Genomic DNA, 18,839 nt, shown 5'->3' on the forward strand with positions numbered 1-18,839 from the left:
AAAAATAAAAAATATTATTTTTTTTTTGGGGGGGGGGGGGGGGGGGGGATACATGCCAACCACCGGGGGGCCCTAGATAGAGGGGGGCCCAGGGGTACTGACCCCCTGTGCCCCCATTTTAATCCGGCTCTGGTTGCATCTGTTGTCTATTCTGGCCTCTTGGAGAACATACAGAGCGGACGCACAATTTTTGGTTTATGGAAACCAGACTCGAGGAACCAACAGATTTAGGGCAGAATGTATTAACATACATCGCCATGATGCCAGTGCATATGTATTCACATATGCGGCTGGCATCGTGGTGCGGTGAAAGGCCCCCCGCGATACCTGTTATGTTGTGTGCGTGGGGTCTCCGTCACCACCCTGCCGCCTCCTGCTCCCCTCATGCCGCGGACAGCTAAGCAGGCTGTCCCTGCCCCCTCCTCCCCCCCCCCCCTGCAGCCGGAAGGACGTCCGGCTGCATTACTAGGGGGAGGAAGGGTTTACCTTCTGGGTCCAGGAGGACCTGGACTAAGGTAAGCCGGAGAGGGGGGTCAGCGGGTTTGCAGCGGAGGCTGCGAGCGGCGAAACGAAGCCCACAGGCTTCTATAGGGTATCGCCACCCAAAGGTGGCGATACCCTACTATGCTGTATCGTGGCGGTGGGGTTTTAGTACATAGGAAAATGCGGTAAAACGGGGGGGTTTTCCCGCATTTTCCCCTTAGTACATCCCGCCTAGGGAAGCCAATCCCGGGGCATTTTTTCAATCCCGGGATTCGGGATTGAAAAATGCTCAATCCCGGGATTCCCGGGATCCCGGGATTGGCTTCCCTAATTTGAAAAAAAATAACGCCCCGGCCACCCTGCACATTCACAGAACTTACATTTGCGGGTGCTGGGTGGGTGGGTGGGCGAGCGTGCAGATATTGCTGGGAGCCGGGTAGGCTGCAGGTATGTCCGCTGGGCGGGTGGGCAGCTTCAGCTGGGCGGGCGGGTGTACAGCTTTGGGTGGGCAGCTTCTGCTGGGCGGGTGGGCAGTTTCAGCTGGGCGGGTGGGTCTTCAGCTTCGGGTGGGCAGCTTCAGCTGGGCGGGTGGGCAGCTTCAGCTGGGCGGGTGGGTGGCTGGGTAGCTGTTCGGGTGGTCGCGTAGCTTGGCGGGTGGGCGGGCGTGTGCTGTGTGCTGATAAGCCGGGTTGCTGGGTGTGTGGGCGGCTCCGCTGTGTGGCCTGCGCAGCGTGACAGCTGACCTCATCACTCTGCGCAGGCCGCACGCCGGGTATGGGAGAAGCCGGGCAGCGTCTGAGCGGGTGCTCAGACGCTGCCCGGCATTAGACTGCACATGTGCAGTCTAATCCCGAAATCCCGGGATTGGAATCTCCAATCCCGGGATTGAAATCCCGGCATTTTGGAGGCCAAATCCCGGGATCCCGCCGATCCCGGGATTGGCCACACTAATCCCGCCCTTAGCGTGATAAAGGGCAGATAGGAGCTGATTGGCTGGCTGTTTATCACACTCCATTTTATCATTTTTGAAGCTTAGTATATCTGGCCCCATAGCATAATAAAGGGCAGGTACGGTGGGAATCCTAATCCCTAGAACAAAGAAAGTTTGCAAGTAATATATTCATGCAAACTACATTTTATTTTGTATTCTTTTTTTTTTTTTTTGTCTTGCCACCTAGCAACAGCTAGTAATCTAGCATGTAACCCGCGGTTGTTCTAATAAATTTGAGTAGTGTCTGTCAAAAGTACAGCTGGAACACCAGTGTGTAAACTGCATAACCCATTATTCATCTTACACTCTGGTCTTCCAGCTGTACTTTTGACATACACTGTAATAGCAGTGTGTGTCCCACAAGGAATGGCAAAAAGAGATCATTTCTGGAACTTCTATATAACCCTGGATTGTGGAAAGCTGGCTGGGTGGAATGGTCTATGGCAGATCATGAAGATATTGAAATGGGTAAAAGAGCGCTAAAAAATGTTAATATGTATTTATTTTAACCCATGCTGGGGGGGAGGACTGAAACACAATTTTCATATATACTTTGTAAAGAAGAATGCAAGATACCTGTAACTAACATTAAGTCCTTTGTCATTTAAGTTTTAGTACAATATTGTAGTTGAGTGCAGCACTGAATTTGAAGCTATACCAATGTAAGAAGTTTATTTGTTTGCTGGAGTAAACACACTTTTAGTTTGTTTACTCCAGCAAACAAACAAACTCCCCATGGGTTAAAAAAAATACATATTAACATTTTTTAGTGCTTTTTTTACCCATTTTAATATTGCCCTATTCTATATGAGCTGCTCTCTTTTAGCGCAATTCCATTTATATTCAAAGATCATGAAGATAATAAAAATGTGACCGCAAAGGAGGCAGTGAAGTCTAGGTATAAATATATGCAGGCATAGCTCTGTTTCCAAATGATCTTTAACTTGGTGGCATTCCGTTAATGGATTGAGCTGGTCTTAGTATGCTCCTACATTTTGACTGTCTGTAAATACCCTGTTTGTTGTATCACTGTCTCCTTTGTAAAGCGCAACAGAATATGCTGCGCTATATAAGAAACTGTTATTAAATAAATAATTAATAATGATGTAAACCCCAGTCTTCCATGGGTCTGAAATATGAGTCAATGTGAGTCCTGCACCTCTAGCGACACAGGCCAGAGCTAAAAGGTATGACAGTTTAATAGCCAACCAAGATATGTTGGAGGTGGATTTGATGCTGGATAAATAAAATAAATACATAAAATAAGTCCTATTCCATGTGCTAGAGTACTGTGAGCAACATGGTCTAGACCAGGCATGTCCAAACTATGGCCCTCCAGCTGTTGTGAACCTACAAGTCCCATCATGCCATGCCAGAGTTTTGCTATTAGGGAATGCTAAAACTATGGCAAGGCATGCTGGGATGTGTAGTTTCACAACAGCTGGAGGGCCACAGATTGGCCATGCCTGGTCTAAACAAAAAGAAAACTCCTTTGATCTAAAGGCACTGGAGTGGATAGTGATCAAGGCCAAGCTTGCTTCAAATTTGGCTTCTAGAAAATATAGTGCCTTTGATGGTCATACACTATCTGGTTAATGCTATTTTTAGACCCAGGATAAGGTCCAGAGACTCTGAAGCTAATGAGTGGTTAAAGCCTACTTAAATCTGAGCAATATCTTCATCCACATTATCTATGGTTGCCACTGTATAGGGTCTGTGGTTTCTTGGAAACAGTCCTTGCATAGTCCTAGGGAATCTTGGTTCCCTTGTGTAAATTCTGAAGAGCCAGATGGAGTAAAGTAGAATGAGGCAAGGCAACTTTTCTAGTTTGATTTTTTTTTTATTTGAAGGACTTCTAACTGTATGGCTGGAGGGAGAAAGATATACAGGTGAAGAGGTCTATCCAAAAGAAGAGCATGGCATCCATGTGTCTCCAGACCATGGCTACAAAGGTTGGAACCTGAACATTGGTGTTGCGAACAGGTCCAACACAGGAAGGTGGTTATAATGTGCCAAAATAAATAGTTTCAAGCTCGAGATGCTTTCTTGAAAAATAGTTTGCAAACATGTTTAATAACCTGGGATGTATTTGGGTGACCGGAAGATAGACTATTAAACTGTCCATTCAAGATCTATACAGCCTATCATTTGAGAAATAAGGACTTTGTTCCATCTAATCTTCTTGAGACCTGTGGACAGAAGGTGCCTCCTATTTGGCCTTTTCCGGAGCCTCTATGGTCTTGGGTCAAATTGCTGGCTGAAGAAACTGCTTCCTGGATAACTGGAAAGGCCCATAAAAGATATGCAAGCATTGTAACAAATTTAATTTTATTAATTTCTGGGTTGACATCCGTTAGATTGGAAACCTCCAATGTCTGGCTAATCTTTAGAGGAGCTGTAGTAACAGGCTTTAGGAGAGTTATTTTGAAGGCCATTATGAAGCCATTAGAACAATAATAGAACTAGGGCATCAGAAATTTAACATTTTGTATGTGTAATATATGAAGAGTAGCAGATGCATTTATAAAATGTTATTTATTTAATACTATGTCTTTGTGTTTGATCAATTTGCACACAGTCATGATTAGCATTAAGCCCCATACACATTAGGACAATCCCACTGATGCTGAAATTGGTGCCGGCGGGGGAAACTGGCATTGCATACACATTTGCTGATGCCGCAAACGACTGAGCCGGCGGTGGGGGGTATGACTGTCATGCTGCAGCATTGCCAACTTTGGCTGTGTCCTCACTCGTCTGAACATGCTTGGACAAGGGAGGGGGTCATTAAAGGTGCCATCCTTTACAATGCACAGCGTACACACTGGACAATATTGTTCACAATATCCTTCAGAAAGCCTTTCTGAAGAATATTGTTTCCAATATAGTCTATGCGGATTGTAAAAATCTGTATAGACTCCGACAACAAATCACATTTCCCATTTGTGCTGGCAATCTGACTACAACAAACTTTTATTTGTGTGCAAACTGTTCGTTAGGAAACTAGAGATACATTTATTTCAAATCTGTTTATTCTGATGTAATTTTTTTTTCTTCTTTAAAATTAAAAGCTCAATTGAATACTGATATTCTATTATGTGTTATTAGTAAAGGGGGTACTTGTGTATTAACCGTGTGCCCAATTAGCATAAGTATGCAGGCGTAGGCTAGCTACGCTGTTAGCGTAGTCCAACATCTGCCTAGCGCAGTTAGCGTAGTGACTCCGCGGCAGCCCGGCTCTGTCCCCGGCGTCCAAGTCTAGTGAGCTCCTCCCACACAGCACCGGTAACAGCCAGATCCCCTGCGCTGGCGGACGCCGGCGGAGAGGGGATCATGCGGGCGCCGGCGGAGAGGCACTCCAGCTGTCTGAGATGCAGGTGCGTCTCAGAAGCTCCTGCGTCTCAGTAATTATTAGCATGTGCGCCTCATGCATAAAGGGGGTACGAGGCGCAAGTGCTTCCTATTCACAATAAAGGAGGCATTTGTAAACCCCCATTATCCACACCAGCCCGAAGCGTGGCAAGCGGATGCGCTACGGGTCCTCCCAACCTGTTCATACCCCCACTATCCACATCGGCGAGGAGTTGGTTTTATAAAGTGTGGCGAGCGCAGCGGAACACATGTGAAGTAATCCACGTCCACTCGCCATGCTTCGGGCTCTGTGGCGAGCTGCGCTCACCACACTTTTTAAGATCAACTCCACGCCGACATGGATAGTGGGGGTATGAACAGGTTGGGAGGACCCATAGAGTGTCCCCTCGCGGGGCTCGCTGCGCTCACCACGCTTCGGCTAATACACAAGTACCGTAAAGGGATTGAGCATATGCCGAGCCACCTCAGTGCCTGCCCATCCAACTAGTTTGATCCTGCCCACCACCCTACTCAGTAATTATAACGCCCCTCCCCTTTGCCTCCGCTCTCCCACTCAAAAACATCTGGTAATTAATGTAAGCATATGAAATGCAATCATCTGCTCCCAAATGTTGGAAAATGGACCAAATATTATTTGGACAAATTTGTTAGATCAGATTAATTTGGCTGAAAAACCGTTGTATGTTTGCCAGTGTTTAGGAGCAAATGATCAATTTTCAATACATTGACAGATTTTTGTTCCCACCAGATAGATTGCACAGATAAATCTTTGTGTGTGTGTGTTCCCTGCATTACACTTCTACAATATTTTGAGTAAATGTTAGCAGTAGCTTTTTATTTACATTTTAAAAATAGTGGGGCAGATGTATTAAAGAATGGTTCTGTGTGGCATGGACAAAGGTGGTGTGCTAATGATGGATGGGTGTGGTACATGCAGTTCAAATGCAGCACCTAAGATACCATCTGCTTCCTAGGTAACAGAATAAACACGATACTGACAAATGACAGATCATCAGCCATTCACCTAGTATCCTGCACAGTAGTCAGAGGGTTACCTTGTGATAATTGTATTTCACATAAAGGCCTTTTGTTTAAAAGTAAAGATTAATCTGCCAATATTGCATGCGTATAATTTGACTACTTAACCCTTGCAGATTTTTTTTTTTTTTAAATAGAAATTGCTGTTTATTCTCTTTTTGCAGTATTTATCTTGATTTAAATTTTGGTATCTGATCTGATTTACCCCACACTGATAAATTAGTTTTGTCTTTTTTAGAGAAAAACATTTGAAAGAAACTATTAACACTGTCCTAGGAAACGGGGACAAAAAGAGGCAATGGCCTACATGAATAATGACAGATATTATAGGCAGTTCAGCTATTGAAAACCATCCACTTATGAAACAAATCTCCTACATAGAAACATAGAATTTGACGGCAGATAAGAACCACTTGGCCCATCTAGTCTGCCCCTTTTTTAAACATGTTACCTCAAACCATATTTGATCCTTATTTTTTTGTAAGGATTCAATATGCCTATCCCAAGCATGTTTAAATTGTACTACTGTATTTGCCTCTATCACCTCTGATGGGAGGCTATTCCACTTATCTACTACTCTTTCTGTGAAGTAATTCTTCCTCAAATTTCCCCTGAATCTTCCTCCCTCTAGTTTCAGTGCATGTCCTCGTGTTCTGCTGTGATGCTTGCTTATAATCAACAGCATTCCGTGCCAACACCCATCCACCTGAAATTTGTGCAACAATGCAGAATTTATACAGGCCAGCGCTAATAGTGGCCATCTGACCAGAGCATGGGAATTTGGGGGTGTTATTAGTCCTGCTTGATAAATTCCTATCTGTCCTCATTCTGAGGGCCGTATTCAATGCTCTTTTGCGAGCTGTGACAGCGAGCAGGGCTGATTGCTCAGCATCACAGCTCCGCGGGTCAGTATTCAGCAAACCCCCTTGTGCATGCCATTTTTACAGAGAGGTGGAAACGGCTGTGCGGCCGCCAAAACAGCGAGGCTCGCGGCTAAATGCAGTGGGCTCCCTGCATTAGCCGCGAACCTCGCCGTTTGCGGGAATCCTTGCTGTTCTCTGACAGCAAGGATTCCCCCGAAACGTTGAATAGGGTGAGCAGCCAGAGTGGCGGTTAAACGCCGATCGTGGCTTGTTTTCATTGATCCTTGCCATTTAGCCCCCTCGCCGGCCGCATTGAATAGAGCCCTGAATGTTCCCTTCTTGCAGGCTTTTGAATCAACTTTAATTTTCAAGTACATGATAAAGTTTGATAATTATTTGTTCCATTTCTTAACCAAACGAAGTTGTCCTGTGCCTCAGAAGTTCGAACTAAGCACCAACAATGCAAACCGGTTTAAACAACCTGAGCTGAAATAGCTATGCTGTGTGGTCCTTATGTTTTCCATAAGAATAGCTATCTTGGAATTTAAATTCTATCACCATAAAGTTCACTGTTTGACTAAAACATGCTTCAAAAACACTATAATTATAGCGATTCAATAAGAAAATTTGTAACAATTCAGTTTATTTCAACAAACTGCTATTCAAACCCTTAAGGTGCCCACACACTACAAAGATCTGTGATCTTAAGATTTCTCTTGAACTCCTCATCAGTCCTGGAGAAAACATTTCATATAAAGATAAAGAGTACATTTTGACAAAGATTTCAGGGGGAAAAAAAATCCTCTTTGGTGGTATGCAAGGAAAGTTTCTGAGCTGTCAGCATGGGCAAACACAGTGCCTGAATACCCGAGCACACCAATGTGCCCGGACACCTGAGCACACGAGTATGCCAAGCGCCCAAATACCTGAAGGCACCCAAGCGCACGAAGGCGCCTGAACGCCCGAATGCCGGAGCACATGAATGTACCCAAAATTCAAGCGCACCTGGACACCAGAACTCACTTGAGCTTACGAACGCATCCGAACTCCCGAAAACACGTTAATGCATTCAAACACCTGAGGGCACCAACGCGTCCAGACACTCAGACATTTTCGAGTGTCTGAACGCGCCCAAATGCCTGAGGGCAGGAACATGCCTGACCACAGGAACATGCCAAATGCATGAGTGCAGAAAAGCACTCAAATGCGCCTGAAATATCCAGCGGCGCCTGAACACCCGAGTCCCACAGATCTTCAGCTGCATCTTCTGATCTTCATGCAGCAGGGAAGATCCGAAGATGCAACTAAAGATCTGCGGGAGTGCACATTGAATCGCAATCATTTGCGGTAAAAATCACCCAATTGGCCCGAAAATTGTTGTTGGGTGTGTGGGCACCTTTTTTAGTTTGGCAATAAACTGTACCAAAAATTAGAGATGTGCAGATCCGGATTTACCTGGATCTCGAAACAGGATCTTATTTATTTTATTAACAGTTTCTTATATAACGCACACATATTCCGCAGCGCTTTACAGAGAATATTTGAACATTCACATCAGTCCCTGCCCCAATCTATATTCCATACCACATGTACACACACACACACATTCATTCTAGGGTTAATTCTGTCAGGAGCCAAATAAGCTACCAGTATATTTTTGGATTGTGGGATGAAACCGGAGTACCCGGAGGAAACCCACGCAAGTACAGGGAGAATATACAAACTCCGCACAGTTAGGGCCATGGTGGGAATCGAACCCATGACCTCAGCGCTGTGAGGCAGTAATCCGTACTGCCCCATCTTATTGACTATATGCTGTCACATGTTTTTGCTAGCCAATAAGATCCCATTTTGAGATCCGGGTAAATCCGGATCTGTACATCTCTACTAAAAATAAAATAATTTGTGGATCTCTTTCTAAATAAACATGTACTGTGTATGTATGTATGTATGATGGTAAAAACGTATTAATGCTTTGTCACCAGTGGGACAATAGCTATATGTAAATAGAACTTAGAATACCTCTTACTTATTAAGTTCAGTAGAACTTGAGAAATAAATTATTAACTTCAGTTCCTCATTTGAACAATATTTGAGGAAGATAGGCATAATATAAGCTGATAGCGGTATATTAAATTCTTCTTTAAGTGAAACTGAATAAGTTTAAGGAAGGCTTTCATAGCTAATCCCTGTGCTGGCCAGTGTGGAGTGCCAAAATTACCTTTTATGCAAATTAAACTGATATTTTGGAAAATTACCGCTGTTGACCTCTTGGTGTTATACACCAGATATGATCCAGAGCCAAATCAGATGTCCTTTAAATTGGACTATACAGCTGGGTACACACTAAATGACTTGCAAATGCAATGCCGTCAATGATTTAACTTGAACTCCCAGAAAACAATTTAGGGCCATATTCTAAAAACAAAAAAAAGCAAGTAAATTTATGCTTGGAACACACCATGTGTTGCAATGTATTTACATTTTTATTGTTTCTGTGCAGGGTAAATACTGTCTGTTTTTTTTCATGTAGCCCACAGATGTTTGAGAGCTATATTTTTACACTGCAGTTTAGATTTCAGTTTGAACATATCCCACCCAAATCTAACTTTCTATGAACATGTTACATCTGCCCCAGCTGGAGAGCATCATGATTTTGCAGTTGCTTGTTTTTAGCTTTTTTTTCTAATCTGAATCTGGCCCATAGTGTGTACACACTACACAATCTTGCTAAAGATCTAGTATTATATTGTCAGCATAGAAAAATGCAGGGGGGATTTCTGGTGGCCCAGAAACCCAACCCCCCCCCCCCCCTTCTCTTGGCAAGTGCCTTCAATTATGACAATAGCACTGGTATATAATATGATCAATAGTGCTGCCACTACATCATTGTAAGGCACAGAGCAGAGCTGCTGCACATGCCCAGTGTACCAGCTTCTTCTACCACATTTACTGTATGTGTGAATCCGAGCCCTTAAACATTGCGATGGACCAAAGAGTAGCTGCCAGGAGGAAGAGACAGAAGCCTTACCATTTAGTGGGAGATTGTGTGCTTAGAAAGTGCAGTACTGGTTCTATTATCTTATTTAAATGTATGTTACAGCCTATATTATAGACCAGGCATGTCCAACGTTGGCCCTCCAGATGTTGTAAAACTACACATCCCAGCATGCTTTGCCACAGTTTTGCTATTAGAGAATGCTAAACTATTGCAAAGCATGCTGGGATGTGTAGTTTCAGAACATCTGGAGGGCCAACGTTGGACATGCCTGTTATAGACCATTTGTTAGTTAACGATTAATAAGATATTTCTTAAAGTATCCAGTGTATAAAAAGGCCAATTTTTAAGGCTGTTACCGCACCCCAGACTCTCATACTTAATTTATATCTAGGGTAGCCAACTCCAGTCCTCGAGAGCTACCAACAGTTAATGTTTTCTAGATCTCCTCACAGAATCACAAGTAAAATAATTAGCTCCACCTGTGGATCTTTTAAAATGTGTCAGCCAGTAATGAGTGCACCTGTGTAGCAGCTAGGTTGTGTGGAAAATGTAAACTGTTGGTAGTTCTCGAGGACTGGAGTTGGCTACCACTGCTCTATATTATAAAGAAAAAAAACATATAGTGGTGACTATCTTTGGGAGAATTGTATAAAGGCTTGGATTGATATAAAGTGGAGTTGTTATGCAGAGCAACTGTCATTTCAAAATTTCAAAGATAAATTATAGAAGCTGATTGGTTGCTATTGGCAACTTTTTTAGTTTTAGTTACCACATTGGGGGGGGGGGGGGGTGTTTCAGCCGCCACTCCACACCACGGGGGGGGGGGGGGTGCCGGGTGAAGCCACAGTGTCACTTCCAGGGGCGAGATGCGGCAGCGACTCCACAGGGGGGGTGATGCTCACCTGGAAGGCGGGAAATGTGGCAATGGCCGAACCACAGGGGGTGGGAGAGTTGGAGGGGGGGGAGTTGTCCGTCTCCATCCTCCCTCCCACTGCTGTCATTCCAAGGGTAGGAGCGGCGGTGCCTGAGTGGGTCCACGGGGGGGGGGGTGTTCCCCACCTCCATCCATCCATCCTGCTCCCTCCTGCCGCCCTCCAGTGGCCGGCGCCCCAGGCAGATGCCTAAAGCTGCCTAGTGGTGGCCCCGGCCCTGACTTGCCAAGATCAGTTCATACTTGCCTAACCTCACGGAAGCTGTGGTATACTCCCTATAGTTGGGTTAGTCCCCTAAATTCTAGTGAAGCGGGCAGGATAGTGTGGCAGTTGCCGGCAAACCCACAAATAATGTGCGTTTTTCCTCTGGGTGCGGGCCTTGATGACTAGATCGGCACTACCCCCCCCCCCCCCCCCCCAAAGTGGCTTGCAGTGTCTCCTCTCTAGGCTTCTCCAAAACGAGGCTATAAAATAGTAGGTAAAAAAGTATGTATCTGCTGAAAATGAGTCAGTGCCTTTTTTTGTGTTAATATATAATAATAGGTAGACCTCTTCCAATAAGGGCTGTCCCTTGCGAAGGAAAAATAAAACACCCGCCTTTTACTTTGTTTAAAATCCGCTATCAAAAACAGATTGTTGCTAAGGCTAGGAAGGAAACCCCAGATATAGATAGCACAGATCCCTATAGGAATAAGGGGTAGATTTATTATCTGCGCTAAAGCAGGGGATAGCGCTTCACTGCATCTATCAACCCCGCTGTGCGGGTACATTAATGGCGGTGATTTGTGGGCGGTGACTTAGCGCATGTACTCTTTGAAATACAGGGCTTAACTGTCATACCTAATTTATGAACGGTCAGCATCGCTGACCGTTCCGCCGCCTGCAGCTATCGACTTCCACAGCTGCAGGCGGCGATGCCCTATGCCCACAGCAGGGACAGCACTATCCCTGCTGCTGACTCTGAGCTGCACTGGGGATCTCGCGTGAGTAGCAAGATCCCGCGCATGAGCAGTCCAGCCGGCCGGGGAGAAGCAGACAGCGCATCAGTTGCTGTCAGCTGGACAAGGAATCACCGGAGGGGGAAGTTAGCGCTCCCCTGCTTCGGCGGGCAAGATCTTAGTAGATCTTGTCGCTCTCTACTCCTGTTTCGCCTCGCTACTGAGGCGAAGCAGGAAGTGCTTTTAGCGCCGCTATAATAAATCTACCCCTAAGTTCAAACTGACAAATATAGTGTGTGAGTGTGTCCCCGTGTGTCCAGTCAAAGCTTACTACAGTGCGCAACAATCAGCCATTCTGAGGCTAATATGGAAGCTAATGGGACAATAACAGTTTAGGCCTCATTTTCCCCAAACACTGAAAGAAAATAATCTACCTTTTTTAATTAAAGAACTTTGTAAATGCTATCTAGAAGCTGATTGGTGGCTATGGACAACCATTCTCTTCTTTAGAAGGCAGAGTCCTGTCTGCGTCTTGTCGATCACATATATGTCCACCTTCATGCCTTGAACATACTGTATTATCCTACTACATCAGCCCTGAGTTGCTGATACATCGTCTGCTTTCCACTATGTAGTTTCTGTGCATTTCCCACAATCTTCCGTTTTCAGTTCATGACCCATTCAGACATTTCCCCTGATCTGAAGTATGCAGGAACACACATCGCTATTCTCTCCACTGTATTGCCATTCTCCATACATCACATTTCTGGGCCTCACTAATGTAGTGTGCAGATACACTCATGTTATAATGGGTTTTCGTAACTTCCTGGGAAGGGAAGTTATACCTGCCTATCTGTGGGATTCTCTACTAAAGGACATAAATAGAATATAAACACTGCTGGTAATAAATGCTGCAACAAAATGTTGACAAATGACATAGGGGTTGATTCAATGCGGTGCACAGTTGATTCAATGCGGTTCAATTGCACCCAGGACGGGTGCAAGCAGAAATCCACTAGTCAAGGTTAGTGGCGCGCTGATTTGTATAACTGCAGGAGCTCCCTTCTGGCGCTATTCACTGCTCACTGTATTACTTGATACCACAGTAACCAGCAGTAAGACATTGCATTAATGAAGCTACAAAATGGCATGTGTAGCTAATAATACACAATAACTTATTGAAACCGTTGGAATGAAAGTTGTGTGGATTGTGTAGTGCCATAAGGTACCAAGAGCTGTGGATTGTGTAGTGCCATAAGATACCAAGAGCCAATTACTAAAAGAATTTCCTCAATAACTTTTGTCCGTAATGGGTTCCGATGACTCGCAGACAGTCGGAATCCCGACGGTCAGTATACCGACACCGAAATCTGAACTGTTTAACTAACAGTCGCGATCCCGACCAACAGGGGCTATTCTCCCTTGTGGGGGGGGGGGGGGGTCCAAGGGTGCAGGATAACTCGGACAGTTGGGATTCCCATGGTCGTATCTCTGACATCAGAATCCCAACTTTCAAGAGCTATTTTTGCTCATGGGGGTCCACAACCCCAATAGAGCAAGAATGGAATAGGTGGCAAGCGCAGCGAGCCCACAAGGGGCTTGAATGCGCACATCCCTTTGTTTGCTCAGATGTTGGAGAAACGATTGCTAGAATCTCGACAGTCAGAGTTATACCATACCCGAGGGCAGATGACAGTTGCCCCAAATAGCAGTGTTTACCAACATTTAAACACATGTCCACATTTTTTCATAGACCTTCTTGTCACAAATCCTTTCAGTTTACCAAGTTGCAGAATGGCTGGACCAATCGTCCTGTGAATCACACAAATGGAGACAAATAGCTGAGATTTTGTGCGCCGTTTAGTGCAGTTTGTACCTGGATGTCACTGTTAATGTTTTCACATTATCAGAGTAGCCTGGCTTGAAAAAATTACAATTTAACTGAGATTTTGTAGGTAAAATGATGTGATCCCGCAAACAAACCAATGTAATTTCAGGTACTTGAGATTTCCATAGAACAATATAAAGTGTGGTTGCTCTTTTTTTCCTGTCTGAGCTAAGTGTTGTGGCATAAATAGCGTACAACGATCTGCAATTGCCCCACCCTCTGGTCTGCAGCTATATGTAAACCTATATTAAAAAAAAAAAAGAATTAAACCTTCTACCTTAACCAGCCCTAAAGCGTTTTTTCCTTGTAAACACAATAGCTGTGTTGACTGGCATGCCTGTACACTTTTTCTTTATACTGTAGATTGAGATTTGGAAAGTTTTGCACTAATGTGTCATACCTGAAATGGGTTACAGGTTTACCTCATATATAGTCATAAATGTTTTTGGTTTGTCTACATACTTTGGGCTGGTAGAAACTAGTTTGCCCTCTTATATTTCACTGCGCATGTTTTTTTCTGTGATGTTATTGACAAATCCACTTGTAAAGTGCAGTCATGTGTAACTGCTTAGCCTATGCTAATGGCAGTTTTAACTCTTGTAGTTCCAGAGGGTCCTGATACACAATGTGGAACTGATCTTTTAAAAGCTTCTGGCACTGAAAGTGTTATTTGACTAAACATGGCTGTCAGTGGAAGAATATTGTATTTAATCATTCATATGTATGGTAACAGTGTCTGAGATGTATTGCCTTGATGAAAATAGCACCTTTCACAAGGAAGTGTAAAACAAGCCCATCTGTATTTCATGCTGCTTATTTTGTCCACACATACTTTTAGTGTCTTTAGTTATTTATCTCCTTTAGCATTGTCACTCTTTCCTCTGGGGTCTGCTGCCTAATACTAGTGTGGCTGTAGTTTGCAGATTGCAGAGATAAGCCACCTTGGACTTCCACATCAATGTTTCCATTATAAACTGTAGCTTAAAAAGGAAGCATGGTACTCTGAGGAGATACTATGATGATTGTTCCTTTCTGCTTTCACAGACAATTATTTGGACCATCCACAAATAGTGATATGAATTTGTGTATGTATAAGATAAGCTAACGCTGCTCCTCACCACTGTGGTGCAGCAGGCAGCTACTGGGGTGCGCACAACAGAGCTTTATTCGAGGCAACCACACATACCGCTATGTACACTGCTCTCCCACCATAAACTGCCCCTATTACACACTGCACCCCCATCCTCTTCCATACACTGCCCCTCATACCTCCATATAGTGATCCCTAAATACAGGGCACCCCCTCCCCCATATGCTGCTCCCGCCATATATTGCATACTCTGCACCTCTTATCCATATACGATGCTGCATCCCCCAGGATACTTGCCATCCTGGGACTCGGCAACAAATAGCAGCAGTAACCAGGAAACAGATGCAGAAACCACCAGATGGCCCAGCACTCAGAACAGAGGCCATGGGGACATGTGTGTCCATTTACCGGTGGGGGAGGTGTGAGACCCTGTGTGGGATGAGCAGCATGGTGACAGGGAGGAGGAGGGGTTGGTGCTGCATATGCTGCTTGTAGGAGGCAGATAACCAGCTCAGCTGCCTTATATAGACTGTGTTCCTGTGCAGGGGCGGTTCCTGTGCTTGCCCCTCCCACACCCTGCACAGGCCATTCCCAGACACCCACCCACTCTTCCCAAACCAGATGCTTCTGGTGGCTGCTGGCCTTCTTTATCCCCAAACTGCCCGGGAGCTGTGCTGGACTGATGAGCTTACACTTGCTAGTACTGTTGTATACATTATGGCTAACACTGCTTCTCCCCTTTTGTGGGGTGGAAGCACAGCACACACAAACACACACCTTCTCAGTATGGGCCAGATGTACCAAGCTTCAAAAAGTAATAAAGTGGTGAGTGATTAATGAGTGATTAAAAAACAAACACTTAATCAGATCCTAAGTATCCTTTTTTCAAACCCAGTCTGTAACATGGCAGTTAAGAGCTGGTTGATAATCACATTGTACTAGGGCCAGACAAGTAGTACAGTATGAAACCTGCCTGTTGCCTACGCAGTTATGCAAAGTTCTCTTTCATACTGTACAGTACTATATATGAACATGATATATAAAAAAGTTTATAGAAAAAGTAAGTGACCCAGTTCATACAGATGCAATATACTGTATTGTCTTTCTAAAACCATGTTAATAGGCATTTTTTCTATAATCTCTCTCCTTTTTTTGTAGGACATGGCTCTTCTAAGTGGACTCTGTAAATCATGGACCTTCCTGGCTTCCTTCTGCCTCATCTCCAGCCTCTCTGATATGGCTAATGCTCAAACCCCACCTTCCGGATGTGGACAAGGCTTAGATCCATTGTACTATAACTTGTGTGACTTGTCGGCAGTATGGGGCATAGTTCTACAAGCCTTTGCCAGTGCTGGCATTATATCCTCTTTCATCCTCACCATTGTCTTAGTAGCCAGCACACCATTCATCCAAGACAAGAAGAAGAAAAGCATGCTTGGTACGCAGGTGTTTTTTCTTGTTGGCACAGCTGGCCTTTTCTGTCTGGTCTTCGATATGGTGGTAAACAAATCCTACGCCACCTGTGCATCACGAAGATTCCTCTTTGGTGTGTTCTTTGCCATCTGTTTCTCCTGCTTGGTGACACATGCAGTGAATCTAAACTACTTGGTGAGGAAGAACACTGGTCCTAGAGGTTGGTGGATTTTTGGTATAGCTGTAGCCCTTTCTCTAGTAGAGGTGATTATCAACACAGAATGGCTCATTCTCACCATCGTGCGTACAACTGGAGCGACGCAGCTGCCATGCAATATTCAAAATGAGGACTTTGTAATGGCACTTATATATGTCATGTTCCTCATCCTGGCAGGATTTCTGACTGCTTGGCCTGCCTTGTGCGGACGGTATGGTCACTGGAGAAAGCATGCCATCTTCATTATCATCACACTTTTCCTGACTATTTGCATTTGGATAGTCTGGATTATTATGTATATCTATGGAAACGGTCGGGCTGGCAACCCTATATATTGGGATGACCCCACATTGGCCATTGCTCTGGTTTCCAATGCCTGGGCCTTCATCTTCCTCTACATTATTCCTGAAATTTCTCAGTTGACCAAGCCAAGTTTAGAACAGTCCTTTGAAGAAGAGTTGTACCCAACTCGAGGTGTAGGGTATGAAACCATTCTCAAGGAACAAACGGCGCAGAGCATGCATGTGGAGAATAAAGCGTTTTCCATGGATGAGCCGCAAATTGGTAAATTGCTTCTGATTACTTTTTTTTTCTTCTATATGCATTACCACTACTTTTACAGAGTACTTTCATTTTAGACCTGTCTTTATGTAATTCGTTACTAGCTGTGTATTTACACTGGAACTTTACTGTCCCCTCTGTTGTTGGATAGCGTTCTCTCCAGAGAGAAACTTTATATCCTATCTTTTTACTGTAATGAAAATACATATTGTCTATACTGTAGCTGAGCAGCCATGGAATCAAAATGCAGCTGGAATCGAGAACACAAATACAATGCACTTAAAAAGTTACTGGAAGATATTTTCATGCTAGTAAATGTAATTCTGGTAAATGTATAATCCCCTTAGAAACTTTAGTAAATGAACTACTGAGCTTGTCCGTACACAAACGACTTATTACAGATCTGTTGCACCTTTTACTTCATATACTGCAAGCACCAAGTGTAGCTATGGTAGAATGATTTCCTAGCGACTCCATGCAATTTATTTTTTCTAATCTGCCCATAGGGGGTTATTCTGATTCACTCAGAAAGGCACGATCACTCTCTAATGGACAAACCCATGTGCAATGCAGGTGGGGCAGATGTAAAATGTACAGAGAGAGTTCGATTTGGGGGGGGGGGGGGTGTACTTCAAACTGATATCTATATTCCAGTGTAAAAATAAAGCAGCCAGCATTTACCCTGCACATCTAACCCTCTCTGCACATGTTACATCATCCCCACCTGCAGTGAATATGGTTTTGTCCAGTAGAGAGTGATTGTGCCTTTCCGAGTGAATCAGAATAACCCCCATAGTGCTTGAAGAACTGCTGAAGATTAGTAGCAATCTAAAGACTGTAGTAAACCTTCAATAGTAGTGCCAGAAACATCACTGTAGTGGCTCATGTAATTAATAACCATAGTTGTATTTTTAGTTAATTTAAGCTTAAAACCAGAGGTTGATATGAGTTTGGGATAAATACCTTTTTTTTTTAATTGCAATCTAGAGATTTGTTTGGTCAATCTAGCGATTGTAGCCTGTGGTTGGTCCTCACACCCACGAGCTCCCTTAATTTAAAATTGTTTTAATGGTTGTGTGTAAAAAAAAAAAAAAATGGCTGTATGTAGTAGCCATCAGGGATCCAGCTAGGGAGAGGGGACATATTAAGAAAATCATTTATATAGGTGATAATGCAGCTTTGAAAACCATACTAATGCCATGTTTACACTGCTCTTGTGAAATATGCGGCTTTTACCCAGAATTTTAATGACGGGGACTCCACCGACTTACAGTACCCCCATTCTCACTGCTAAGGCAAATTCCCAGGTGAAATAGTTCTACCCAGTAATTTTGCCTTTTTACGCAGGTTTTTTTATTTATTTATTTTGCAGTGTGAACAGGTCAACCAGTGTCTGCATAACCGGTTCTCAAATCCGGGTAAAAAGCAGGGATGGAGCCCGGAATTTCGACATAGGTTGACCTGTTCACACTGAAAAAAAGTGTTAAAACGCAAATTACCAGGTCGACACACTAGACCTGGGAATTTGCCTAGCAGTGAGAATGGGGTATTAGGGTCACATACAGAGGTGCCTCCTTCCTTGGCTGACCAGAGACTGCCTGTTGAGTATGTAGGGAACACTTCCAACAGGATTCCACTATGGGTGATAGACTTTACTAAGGTGGCTGCAGCAAAAGGGCCTTTTTAAAAGGAACTGCCATAGATACTCTGTCAGGCATGTCCAAACTATGGCCCTCCAGCTGTTGTGAAACAAGTCCCATCATGTCTTGCCACAGTTTCGCTACTAGGGAATGCTAAAACTATGGGAAGGCATGCTGGGATGTGTAGTTTCACAACAGCTGGAGGGCCACAGTTTGGACATGCCTGCTCTATGTTGTATGTTTTTTCTGTATATCTTTATTTCTATATTAACTTCTTAGTATTTACTCCCCATTTTAACTATAAGGTTTTATACTCGATAAATTGCTAATTTAGTATCTAATGATTACAAAGTTATTTGCAGAAATAACAGTGTCTGGACAATTATTTTACAATTTTAACAGTGTAATTTTA

General features: G+C 43.9%; 1 protein-coding gene across 1 annotated transcript in view; it reads left to right on the forward strand.

Moving 5' to 3' along the window:
- The window catches only part of GPRC5C (G protein-coupled receptor class C group 5 member C), a 38,448-nt gene that overhangs the window by 12,153 nt on the left and 7,456 nt on the right, over positions 1 to 18,839 (forward strand). The window contains exon 2 of the mRNA XM_083148777.1: positions 15,755 to 16,790. Coding sequence (XP_083004903.1) covers positions 15,758 to 16,790 — 1,033 coding nt within the window. The 5' untranslated portion in view covers positions 15,755 to 15,757. The remainder of the gene's footprint in view (positions 1 to 15,754; positions 16,791 to 18,839) is intronic.

This window comes from Crinia signifera, chromosome 6 (assembly GCF_055691185.1).
Source record: "Crinia signifera chromosome 6, ASM5569118v1, whole genome shotgun sequence".
Classification (NCBI taxonomy): domain Eukaryota; kingdom Metazoa; phylum Chordata; class Amphibia; order Anura; family Myobatrachidae; genus Crinia; species Crinia signifera.